This window comes from Medicago truncatula, chromosome 2 (genome assembly GCF_003473485.1).
Source record: "Medicago truncatula cultivar Jemalong A17 chromosome 2, MtrunA17r5.0-ANR, whole genome shotgun sequence".
Taxonomy (NCBI): domain Eukaryota; kingdom Viridiplantae; phylum Streptophyta; class Magnoliopsida; order Fabales; family Fabaceae; genus Medicago; species Medicago truncatula.
The window spans coordinates 19807937-19821863 of NC_053043.1; the positions used below are offsets into that span (position 1 = coordinate 19807937).

Sequence of the window (13927 nt, forward strand, 5' to 3'; positions counted from 1 at the left end):
CTCGATGTTTTGAAGCTTCTTGTAGCTAATGGATGCAGAATTAACGATTCAGTGGATTTTGTTTTACACAAAGCTGCAACAATGGATATAATCGATGTTGTAAAGTTTTTGTTGGAATCTTTCAGCAATGAATTGGATGTGAATTCGGTGGGAGATTGTGGAGTGTGTGTGGGGGGCAGAGATGGTTCGAAAGTGAGGTTCACAGAGGTTTCGTTGTTGTTGGGTAGAAACAGATTGAGATGAGTATAAGGGTATTGTTGTTGTTGTTTTATGATGTTTTGTTTGAAAATAAATTAGTGAGTGGAAATGTAAAGTTCTTTTGCAGCCATGGAATGAAAAAAAAAAAAACCAAAAATGAAGGAATAATGGAAATAGATTTGGGTTGAAAGAATGAATGAAGGATGTTGGGTTTGTTGTTATGTAGAATGAAGGAAATTTGGAAGAAGCAGAGTGCAATGATGAAGAAGGGAAGAAGAAAAAAATCGAACAGTGAGGTGGAAATGGGAGTGGGTGGGTGGGTGGGTGGTGGTGGTGGTGGTAAAGCGGAAGGAGAGGGAGGGGGAGAGGAAGAAGAGAAGGAGAATGAAGGAAGAAGATAGGGGTCAGTTGGTAATTTTGCACATGTCTGGAAACAATAAGAAAAAAAGGTCAATTTACATGATATTTGTTGATTCATCCACTAATGACATGTCACGTCACTAATCAAATGAGATTAGGATGAAAATTCAAATGATTAATATTTGCAGGGGCAAAATGGAAGGATTAGTAAGTTCAGGGATGAAATTTCAAATGACCTATATTTGTAGGGACGAAATGCATATAATGATTTCTCCCTCTTTTCTTCGTTTTGGCAGTAGCCACTTTCATAATATATGAAAAATTTGGGGTTAAAACCCCGGCTACCAAAAAATAAAAATGGAATAGGAAGGTTACAATTTTTTCTTACCTTTTGTATATCTATCTTGTGTGAAAACTTGGTTTAAAGAACCTCTCTTTTCCGTCTTTTTGGCCGCGAGTCCTTATAATGTTGTTGTAATTTAAATTTTAAAGTTATACATGACTTATATTTTAGATATCAAAACTGATTTATATGATATACAATATAAACCTTTTTAATGAAAATTATTGAAAAACTAATGAAAAAATCTAAGATGTATTATTATATAGATAATGATACATTTTAAATATATAACCTTTTAAAATTAATAATCTATCACACATGTTTCTTATTTTTCCTGTCAATAAATGCAAAATATATTTCCATTAAAATTAGTTGACTTAATTCATCCTTTAATTTCCGTCTTGAAAGCTATGATTTGCATCAATAAAATATTGATATTCTCTTATACTCTCACTTAGAACTACTTTTTATTTTGCAAGCAAACACTTCTTCTCTCCTCTCACAGTTTCATTTTGCTACGTACACTATTAAAGAAAATTAGATAAAATAAAATAATTTTAATTAGTTTAGTTGTTCTTAACTAAAATAAAATATAGATAATTTTGTTGATCAATAAAATATTTATTTTATTGGATTTAATATTTTCATGTTTAGACCAATTATAGGTGATACTCTAAATTTCTTTCGAATGAGAAATATCAGATTACTATAGGTGATACTCTAAATTTCTTTCAAATGAGAGATATCAGGAACAAATTCAATTATTGACTGAGGCAAAAATTAACAATAAAAATAACAGTCGAAAAAACAAATTATTCCTATATATATATTAAGATATAAAAAATATCTCACAAATCACAGGCACATAATTTATTTGCATATACTGATATTTATTTTATTTTTTTAAAGAATTTATTGAAATTTATTATTAAAAAAAGATCGTACATGATGATTGCTTATTCAAAAGATGTGTACTTTTTTGAGAGAAAAAACATGTGTATACTCGATCACTTATAATCCAAAAAAGAAAGTTTTTATTTTTTTATTTTTAAATTCAATAAAAGAACATTGATGCGGATGGTTTTATTTTTAAAATCACTTTTATCACTTTCTATTTAACCGAGCAAGAGAAGAAAAGGAAAGAACATCTTTTATAAGAAATAATAGATTCAATTTACTTTATTTGATTTCTCTCTCCCCCTATATATTGTTATAAAAAAGAAAAAAAAAATTACAATGTTCTCTCTTCTCACTTTTTTCTCATAATTAGACATTTCCTACAAAAAAACAGTAAAAGTAAGGCAAAACAAAAGTTTTCACATTTCAGGGTCATAGACTATTTTTTTTCCTTCAAAATGTAAAAGTATTCTACATAAAGAATAACACAAAACACAACTTGTAATTTGATTATACATAATAGTATAACATGATATTTGCCTTATAAAACTACAGAAAAGTAGTAGTCATTATATACCATATACTTAAAGAAAAAAATTGAACCCAAATAATACATCAGGTGCTATATAGGAAATTGATTTATAGTATGTACACTAAAACAAAACACACCAAAATGATGACGGGGATACGAAACACAAACAGATTCTTGAGAGTGGGGAGTGGATTTGACCACCAACACGGTAATTAACGAATCCACACACACCAACCAGTTGCTGCGATGATCTATAGCAAATTAACAGCCATTCCGGGTCCAACAACAACAGTATCGCAACCACCTCCAAAGAAAGGAAGGCGACAATGGATTTAAAACAACCTAGCATGGTTTATGAAGATGCGTCAAACCATATCAAAACTCAAATCAACGCAAACCATCAACCCTTATTGTAACCAAATCAAAAGCAGTAAAATGAACAGCGATGTGGCTAACATAACTACCACTGTTTAAGGTGAACTAGAACCATACATCGGTGTGGACCTATAAACACCCAATCAGACCTTAAAGGGATTTTAAAACCAACTTGAATCCCAAAATTACCTTTACGATGTTATTTTGAGTGGGTGGAAATGGTAGGTTGAGTGAAGCGGCGATGTTATTTTGAAGTGGGTAGCGGCGGTGTTCGAAGAAAGGAGGTGAATGGTGCGGCGCAAGAGAGCAGAGAGGGAAATAGATAAAAAAAAATAGATAATTAAAATGTGAAAGGCCATTTGATTGATGCATCAAATTAACATTTTCTAAGAAATACTAAGAGGCCTTTAATCATCATTTGTATTTTTAATAATAAGTGATAATGATAACTTATTCTATCATACTTAATTTTAGTATTTATTTGTTAGTAATTTAGTGAGAGAGAGAGAGATATGTATGACTCAAATTATTTTTTCATTATTATAAGTAATTTTCTACATTGTCGAACCATATAGTATCTTAATATTTGGTAGATGACACATAAAAATTAAAATAAATCCTTATATTTCTACCCACTTCCACCAAATTGAGCCTTTAATTTCTTCACTTGAGCAAGATCTAGTAAAGTAGTTTGTGCAATTAAATCAGAAGGCAACTTATTGCCAAACAAAAGAATATCAAGTATTTGAGTAGTAGGATTTTCACTACTAAAAGCACCAAAAGCAGTAGCTTTTCCCTTACCAGAATTAACTGCAAAATGCAACATTCCTTGTGGAAAAACAATAATATCACCTGGTTTCAACAACTTGGAATAAAAAGAAGTTGGTGTCAAAAATCCAGCAGTAATTTCACCTTCAACTACCGACAATAATTCAGTTGCATCAGGATGAGTATGCATTGGAGCTAATCCTCCTTGGTCTAAGTCCATCCGCAACAATGAGATTCCAAGTTCGTTAAGGGCTGGAAAATTGGTGACAGTTGCGGTGGTGACTCCAAGTTTGAATGAATTGTTGGTGTTTCCAGCTACAAAGCCATGAAAGCTGAAATCATCCGATGTGATGCTTGAAAGGGGTTTGCATGGATAGCCTGAAGGAGTGTTTGGAGCCTTTAAATCTGCAACAGAGAAATCATTGAGAGAAGCATGTGAAATAGTGATAGAGAAAAAAGCGAAAAGGAAAAGTATATGAAAAATCTTCATCTTATTATTGGATGATGATTACTAATTATTGCATTTGGTATGAGATAATGTTGGAATAGTCTAACTATTTATAGAGGTACGAAGGGGACAAAACGTAAAAGATATCATTTAGTCATAATTCACATATATTTTATATTAAAATTCTAAATCAAGTTCCTGGTCAACAAATCTAATTCTAATTCTAATTTCCATATATTTTTCTCATCATGCCGACCCATTTTTTTGGGTACAATGTAACGAAGTCTCTTTATCATTATTATCATTATCATCATTATTATTATTATTATTATTATTATTATTATTATTTCCATATACTATTCAAACCATCATTATTATTTCCATATACTATTTTTTTTCCATAAATCTTTGGTCACATATTGACCAAGAATAAATAATTAAAACTAGTCTATAATTGACCTTGAAATAATTGTACAATACATAAAAACTATTTGTGGGTAAATTGTTAATTCAATAATTCATACTACCCCAACCCCAAGATATAGGACCCCTTGAGTAAATCACAAGAATAAAAAAAGTTGGACGTGATATTATATTTGTTGAAATTTAGTATTCATTATACATGTATATCCTTTATGAAAAAGAATTGGTTATATTTTAAATTAAAGTACTAATTTGAGATTGCCGAAAAAATGATGCAACATAATTACGAGTGTCTTAGTAAATAAATAATTAAGGTAATGAAAATTTGAAATTAGTCTTATAAAAAGAGACAAATAATAATTGCAAGAGTCTTATAATTACAAAGGGAGGTGGTATAAAAAATATGAAATTACAAAAAACCGAAAAAGTATTTATGCTTACGGTTCCTACAATTAGTTACATAACTCATATATTTTTATTTTTTTTTATTTCTTTCATCGTTATATTTAACTCCTCATTATTTTGATAGAATGGTCTCTTCGTCCTTTACTAACATTAAATAATATAAAATCTTTATAAAATACTAATGTCAGTGGTCCGTGTCAAGTACAAGTTAATATTCATCGATAGTTTTTTATACATACATACACACACACACACACACACATATATATATATATATATATATATATATATATATAATGATGCAAGACACTATATTTTTGTATAAATATATTGCACCGTCATATTCTTGTATATAGGCCTGATATGTAGTTTGCAACCAGGTCCAATATCAAGATCATCGACCCGCTATCAGTTGACATAAGCCCATATCTAAGATAGATGTACTATGTTGAAATAAAATTGGATTTTGGACCGTCATAATATTCTTAAAGATCCCAGAGACCTCCAGAAGGACTCTCTGACACTTTAGAAGGCCTCATCGCCCTTGATAAGGCCCAAAACGCCCTTCAGATGGGCTTTTAGGCCCAAAGTGTGTCCACTTCAAAGACGTCGCCTTAGGCTGCTTCTAAAAGCCTATAGAAGCCACCTAACACTACTAGAAAATGGAGATTCCACATCAGTGGGGCATATACCTGTTGGAAACATGAACATGGTGGCATTTTCGAAATTAATAGGAATTTCACAACATGTTTTCCCTTCGGTGGGAATAATAGCTGAGGGCAAAAAGCAATATGGTGGCATTTTCGTTATTTTAGTGAAACATATTTCACTTCTGTGATATACTGACCGAAGGAAAAAGCCATTCACACTAACAATTTTTCTTTTCCCTTATCTTTGAACACGCGTATTTCATTTTCCCCAATCATACAAACCCTAAAATTGAAATCCGGTCAGATCTTCTCACACAAAAGACCAATCCTTGAAATCCAGTCACGATCAGGATCGTCGATCACGATCTCCAGCCTCACCGTCACGAACTTCGTTATCGTCGCAATCTCCGGTCACTACCGCTCCTTCTCTGTGTCTCAAGCCGCCGTTACGGTTATCGGGATTCTTCTTCATCACTGTCACCTCTACCAGGTATTAATTTCCTCCACATCAAATTTTATTTCCTTCTTGTTTTCCTCTTTCATTTGTCTTCTATTCCAGTCGAAATTTTCACTTTAGATTTGATTTTCCTCATTGGTTCTCTTGTATGTGCTTCTGTGTATTTGATTTGCCTCATGGGTTCACTTTGATGCATTAAAAACTGGATCCGTTTTGTTATATTATGTGTTGGGGTTTTGGATTCTGATTTGTGCACAAGAGGTGTTTGTGATAATGTTGAGCTGAAAGTGGTTTGTATGCATAGTGTACAGTCATAGTAATATTATCCTAGTGTATAGTCTACTGAAATTTTGTTGTCCATTAGCTGAATAAAAAACAACAATGATCCTTTTTGGTTTAGTGCGCTAATAGAATACTAGTATTAGATATTGGTAATGAATATTATAGATATTTCTTCAATTGTTCGAATTAATAAGCCTTTTTTACATGACATTTCAGCTCATCAGTTAAGCTATATTCAATTTACGGATCTTCAAGATTGTCCTATAAAATTAGGTTCTATACATAATTTCTTGTAATCATGTAAATTGAATAACTTGATCAAACACACAATTATTTCCAATCATGTAATTCCAATAGTTTGATCTTCAATAGAACGATTAGTATTTCAACAAGATAACATTATATTTCTTGTCTAGCTAGTAGAACAAGTAGTTTGATGTTGAGATAATTGATGTTCAGTTTATTTTGTCCATTATGTGCATCCTGTTGGTTTTGTCATATTCTTATCTAGAGTGGTTTGAAGCTATTGTTATATATTATTATATTGTTTAGCTTTTTGAACTAGAATTGAAACAATACTACTATAGCAAACCAAACACAACAACAGAGAACCTATGGACCGTGCATGATGAAAATAGAGAATGCATATTGAACTAGAATTGAACCAAAAAGAACCTATATTCTTTAATTTAGTATGTGTTAATTTTCAGAACGTAGTCATGGATCGTAGGTGGATGAAAGCTTATCGGTTAAGTGCTGAGTATGATAATGGAGTGACTGAATTTCTACAGTTTGCTGAAAAGAATCTTCCTAACACTGAGGGACTTTTTCCTTGTCCTTGTGTTTCTTGTGGGAACCGGGACCCAAAACTTAGTAAGGAAGAAATTAGGGGCCATCTAGTTTCGGTAGGGATTTGTCAAAATTATACCCAATGGATATGGCATGGTGAAACTATGTTGCCAAGTGTATCCCAAAGAGAGGAAGGCAGTGTAGATATGGATGATAGACTTGAAGACATGATACGTAATGTTGGAGAAGAATCTTTCAAGAAAGCACATGTACGTATGATAATTTACGTAAATATAAGGAACAACCTTTGTACCCAGGATGCACGAAGTTTTCCCGGTTGTCAGCTGTGTTAAGATTGTTTAATTTGAAGACAAAAAATGGATGGAGTGATAAAAGTTTCACTCAATTGGTTCAATTGTGTATGAACCTTGTTTGTTATGGTTGTTCATTCTTGTTATCTGTTTGCTGGTGACCTAGACTCGTTGAAGGTTTTGTTTATTTTGATTCAGAAGTAGGTGCAATATAGAAATAATCTGTTAATTCACTTACATCTGATATTTTTGATAGGCTTCATTTTTTTTGGCCAAGAACAAATCACTATCTTTGGGAACTCTGGGAAGATTGATTACAGGAGTACCTGCAAATTTTACAGGGGAAAAAACATAAAATATCATTATGAAGTACTGGTAACAGCATTAAACTAAACCTATAATTACAAAGTACTAGTGACAACATTAACCTAACACCCATGGAGCCAGTGTGATTCAAAACACAATTTTCTAAACGGCTTACATTTATAGAATAAGAGATATATTACTCAAAACACGGTGGAACGATCGAAACTGAAATCAAAATTCAGAAACAAGTACATTAAAATAACAGAAATTTCTGAACTTTTTGAATAGTTTATTGCTTCTTTCATTAAGTATGAAATATAAGTAAATACATGTAATAACTTTTTTATATAGTTTACCATAATAGAAATAACAATTGTTAATGCTTTTAGCCACGCAAATATTCCTGGAAAAGTGAAATTGGCAATACATGATATTCCCATTTTGGTACAAGTTTAGAAGAAGAAAAATTGAGCCTTTTTTATTTTAAAGGAATTGACATAGGTGTGTTCCTTTACATGGTATGTAAATGGTAGCAAGTAGGAATATCCTGCAACTCGTTATCTTCAACATAAACTTCTTTCAATCACATTATTTCTCTCTTTTGAATTTGAAATAACATTCCCCAAAATGTAAGAGTAGCATGGAAGAATAAATTCTGAAACTTAAATTGTACATAAGTGATTTACTATATGGACATGTGTAAATAACTACTTGCATAGAATAGCGCAAAATTGCAGGCAGCATATCTGTCGAATAACAGGAACTTGAGAAAAAAAATCCAATGCACATAAACAAGGGGAAAATATGTCATATGATAGAGATGTTAACAATAGTTACTCATCACAAAAGTATAACTAAATCTTAAACAAATAATCCATCCAGATTTTACCCCAGACAAGGAACAAACCAAAAACCAAAGAACAGTACCCCACAGCACTTCACAGACTTAAACAGAAGGCTGGAAATGCCACAGGAGAGTAACAAAAACATAGAAATTGTGCATGAAAAAGTAGCTCAAACCACGAGTTATTAGAAAGAAAGTTCAATTGATAATACGTGCACAAAATTAGATTGATTACACATGGTAATTTACAAATGTATTATTCTAAAAGAAGTTCTGATAATATAATCTTTATATTCCCTTCCATTTCCCATAAAATAGTTTCAAATAATGTGCTCCCACATTGCAGCTAATTCACAGAAATGTGAAACCTTGGAGAAGTGAAACTGAAAATCGTTCTTCTATACACTACCATGTAAAATTTTAGAAGGTAAGATGAATAAAGCATACTTGGAAGTGGGGCTGGGCGTTTCATTGGCACATCTTTCTGAACTTTTAATGACAACTCTTTGCCAGGCAGCTCTAAACCCTGTCCAGGTAAAGGTGTAACAATAATGTTAATATATACGATGCAATGTAAAGCAGACAAATATCTTGGATAATCTATAATATAAAACTGGCCTTGATGTTGTATGGGTGTGTGTTTGCTTTAAACTTAGATCATGTTTTGATGAACAACTTAATAAGCACTTATAGGCTATAGCATAAGCATTTATCATGTAAGCGTATATGTAGAAACTATTTCTATAACAAAAAATAAATGCATAAGCATTTATCATGTAAGCATATATGTAGAAGCTATTTCTATAACAAAAAATAAATTAAAGTCAAATAGTTTTTATATAAAGTATAAGCTATTGTAAGCCGACCCAATTTAGTGGGATAAGACTTTGTTGTTATTGTATAAGCTGTTGTAAGATGTTTTCATAAGCTATACTGGAGAGTTTATGAAAATAAGTTGAAATCAGCTTATTGATGTTATAAGTTGTTTCCATAAGTTCTCCCAAATAGTCTCACAGATGGTTATGTCACTAACATAAATAAGTCGATCCAAACAGACTCCTAAGAGAGAACGAGAAATAATCACAGCATTCTGCTAAATACCAGGGGAGATACAAGTTGAAGGCACACTCGATTATAAATATGGTTTTGATGTTTATATGGATATGTTTACAATGGCATGCTAGATCATTATTCATCACTATCGATTGAACTTAAGAATCAGAACAAAAGCGAAAAATAAAGCTATACCTTCCCCTTTTGTCTTCTTTTCAATATTTTGAAATGGCATTTTTTTACATAATGCATCAAGTGATAACGAGTATGCCTGGAGCATAACTGTTCTTGGATATCAGGGTTCTGCTCTAACCACTCAGAAATTTCCTTAGACTTAACTACCTCGTCCTTGTTTAATGTTTCTAACCAAGCATACACAGGAAGCCATTGATCAGTGCGTTGAAATCGTGCATGAGGAACATCAACATTATTTGCTTCCTTTTCCTGCATAAGAATGAAATGAATGATTATCTACGACGCACGGATACAGACAACAGTAAAACTTTAAAAAGTTAATTAATCGCATATTATAAAGTTAGTTATGATTAGTTGAAAGAAATATCTTCCATTAGAGGTGTCGGTGCTAGATAAACAAGTATGAATAATTAGAATTGAAAATAGAATGAAATAGTGACCTGATTAGGGAGTCTCATGCAATTTTGAATGGAGATGAGTCTATGGCAAAGATCTGGGTGAGGCATGGATTGGATACCCTCAGGGAGAGAAGAGAGGTTAGAGTCGATCCAAGCTTCAACCTCCGCCATGGTCACTTCCTTGGGCTCCGGGAAGGAGCACAGCCATGCTTGAGCCATCGTCGCCCATTCTTGTTCTTGCTCTTGTGCTGCTGCATTTGCGTCGCCGGAGTTCGACATGTTTGCTTCCTGTGTTGCGCACCGAGGGTGGAGGGTTTAGTTTGTGTTCCGAGTAAAAGCGGGCAATAAGTAAAAAGCAAAGGGTTTTGCTGCAATTGATTTAGGCTGAAATGCTATTTTATCCCTTAAATATTTAGGTGGTATCACTTTGGTCTTTGATTAAAAGAAGATTGCTTAACTATTTAAGTTTTTTTTAGTCTCGTTTTGGTCTCTTTTGTTAGGTTTTCGTTAGGGTTTAAAAAAAAACTAACTCCTAGACACGTATCACCTTGTCATTGGCTCTGAGTTTTTTTTTTACAAAAAAAATATTTTTATAAAATATATATATATATAGGGTTTGCTAGAACACACCCACTAGTTTTTATGTGGGAGTGTTTTAGCAAGTTATAACTAAAAAATTAATAAATACACATTAAGGTATATGTTGCTATAACACACCTTCTAACAAAAATAAGTGGGTGTGTTCTAGCAAATCCTTATATATATATATAGACACACACACACGGTGTGTGGTGTTTAAACCTCAGACATTCACAATGAATTCTTAAGTACTTCCTCCGTCCCTAATTTTATAAGACCCTTTTACTAAAATCACGAGAATTAAGAAAGTGAATATTTGTATTAAAGTTATTTCTAATCACTATTGTTTTTACAATTTTATCCTTAAGAGAGAGAGTTAGTTTATGTTTTCCATATGCTATTTATTGCTGATTGAAGAAAAATATGTATAATAAATAGGGACATGTATGTAAAGAAATAATTAATGTAGTTGGAAATAACAAGGGGTCTTATATAAAGGGATAAAAAAAATTCTCAAAAGAATCTTATAATTAGGGACAGATGAAGTATTAAACTTGCTTAACAAAAAAAATTCATTGTTTTTTTTAAAATAGTTGGATGAATTAGATTTATTCATTTATCAAAGAGTTAATGAATTAAAATATAAAATATGATAGATTTGACAGATGATGGATAAATAGACTCAATTGTCGCAACCATTTTTTGTTGATAAATGATATTTGTACAACTATTTTGTAACAATTTTTTGACAACATTCTCTCTCTCATACTCACAAAATATTATTATTCTTTCTCTTCCTTTTTCTCTCTCCATTGTTTTTAACCAATAAGAAGAGAGAAAAACAAAGTTGTCCTTAAATGGATGTCAAAATATCATTGCTCTTTTTTGTTTTTTGAAAAGGTTGTCACCACTAGCTAGTCTCATCACATCATTAATGATAAGAAAAAATATCTTGATGAAAAAATATCATAAACAGTGATGGAGACAAAAAAAATCCAATGGTTGTAATTGAGGGACCAAAAATTCAATTTTAGGAATAGAATAATTAAAAATTATTTTTGGTCAAAATATGGAAATAAAAAATGCATTTTAAGTCTTTAAGTATTTCTCGCAGAGTTAATTAATTTAAATTTACCAAACATCTCTATTGTTTTAAAATTTTAAAATTAGGGGCTAAAGATTTTTTTTTAAGTGTGTACACCTATAACCTATTAAGCTCTTCAATTCTGAATTTTTAAGATTACTATGATATAATATAAATATGTTTTAATATGCAAATGACCTCTAATAATACGAAGAGCTTTGATTTATTTATAATTTTGGAATAAAAAGGATTTTGATTTTTAGTCCTGATAAATATTTTATATTTTTATTTTTTTGCTAACATACAACTTTTTTATTTTGATCTTTAATGCTTTGTTTTTTTTTGGTCAAGTTTAATGTTTGTTTTAATCCATGCAAAATTTATTAATGTTGAAATTGGTCTTTGGAATTGGTAGAGTATTTGATTTTTATCTCTTTAATTAAGGACTACAACAATAAATATTAACAAATTTCAATATCAACATCTTTTGTAGGAACTAAAACAAAAACATATTTAATAACTATCTCCAATCAATTGCAGGAGAGTTTTGTACAAGAAGTCAAGCAAATAGACATATACTAATGGAAGACTCTTATATTCCAGAGATCCTATTATTTTCCATGATATTTTAATGATATTTTTTACGACTATAATAAGAGTAGTTTTGAAATGCAATTGATGTGAACCTTTGGGCATTAGTAACCATCGAAATCGTCATGAGTGAAAGAGATAGGCTCTTTGTGTTGTGTGGAGACAACAACAATGACGTATCTAACCTGGAAACCTGCCTCATTGCGCACTGCACATGTGTGCTGTGTCATATTGGGCTTTTCAACAACAACATCGATAATTGTCCAAACAAAGCCCATTTTTGAAAAGTATCATGAATCGTGATGTACCGTACCCACGTCACTGCAAGGTACTACTGCTGGTAGAACCGTGGTTAGTGGTCTGGTTGGTATTTTATACGGATCATGCATGCCACTCTCATCCACCACATGCATTACATATGATGCACCACACCAAATCCAAACTCACGCAATCCGCATGAGTAGGGCACCCACAAGTGAATTTCACTAGTACTATTTTTCCTCTGGGATGAAAAGGTCGCTACTTTAAGCTGATAAGATTTTTAGCCAACAAATATAGACTTCATTTGTCTCATTATAAATATCTTTGTATTAGAGTTGTACCCCATTTATACGATTACGCGTTTTGATTTTGAATAATGCAAAACTAATTCTAATAAAAACCCATCAAATTTAAAGCATTCAAATATGCACTATATACTTTTTAAAATAAGTGTGCACTATATACCTTAATTCGTGGTTAAGTCGCCTCTAACTTTAACCAAAATAGCTAATTGATTTACTCACTTTCCACTTAATAAGAGATACCAAACAAATAAGATGACACAAGACACAAGCACCATTGGACAATATGCTTTTAGATTTCCCACTTTATGTCATTCCCTTGCAATCCTTTTCTATCGCTACAAAATTATACACTTAGTACAACGTTTATTTAGATATATGATATTTGAACAACTATTTTTTACAACTTTCTCTCTCTTTCATATTTATATTATCTGTTTACTTTCTTTCTCTGTTGCTTTGGTTTTTGTATCACTACCTCATTTCCTTTGTAAAATTTTGATTGTCACAAAAGTTATCAACATATATAAATGTTCAAATAATACAACTCGTTTATTTAATTTCCTCTTTGTTTTCCATCTAATGCTCCTGTTTTCTTTCTTCACGATAACGCTACCGTATTTATTTCCGACTAAATACTGCTTGCGTCGTCATAAATACGACTATTCCCATGTTTTTTTTCTTTTTCCTAAAAAAAAAAACCAATTGTACAACTTCCATATTTGTTACCAAAAGTTATAATTAATGACCATGTATATATTAATTGCAAAAAACCCAAAACTATGTTTAGAGAAATAATCTCAAATGATTGATGTACACTCCAAAAAATAGGATGACTTCTCATATCATAAAAAAAATAAGAGACTGGTATCTTTCACTCTCAAAAGATAGAAAACTAAAATGTCAGTTTAATCAAAATAAAAAAAAGTCCTAACTCAAATTGTAAAATGTCGAAATTGTTAAGCTGAATGTCATAATCAGTACCTCTACTTTTGTTTTAGTTTATAATGATTTTATCATCTCGTTATTGCTGTATAAACGAGTATAGTACCATTTTTGTTTTGACCAAAAGTAAA

At 31.4% G+C, this 13927-nt stretch overlaps 2 protein-coding genes and 1 pseudogene across 2 annotated transcripts; 1 reads left to right on the forward strand and 2 right to left on the reverse strand.

Annotated features, from left to right (window-relative positions):
- Positions 1–3220: 3220 nt before the first annotated feature.
- On the reverse strand, positions 3221–3998 carry LOC11439255 (auxin-binding protein ABP19a). Its single transcript, XM_003595362.2, has one exon. The coding sequence runs from the start codon at positions 3961–3963 to the stop codon at positions 3334–3336; it is 630 nt and encodes a 209-aa protein (XP_003595410.1). The 5' UTR covers positions 3964–3998; the 3' UTR covers positions 3221–3333.
- Positions 3999–5595: 1597 nt separating this feature from the next.
- Positions 5596–7475, forward strand: LOC112419482 (uncharacterized; annotated as a pseudogene).
- Positions 7443–10407, reverse strand: LOC11437763 (uncharacterized). Its single transcript, XM_003595364.3, has 4 exons — positions 10077–10407; positions 9637–9885; positions 8836–8914; positions 7443–7564 (listed from the first exon to the last, which is right to left on the reverse strand). The coding sequence occupies exons 1-4, from the start codon at positions 10311–10313 to the stop codon at positions 7473–7475; spliced, it is 657 nt and encodes a 218-aa protein (XP_003595412.2). The 5' UTR covers positions 10314–10407; the 3' UTR covers positions 7443–7472.
- Between the last annotated feature and the right edge of the window lie 3520 nt (positions 10408–13927).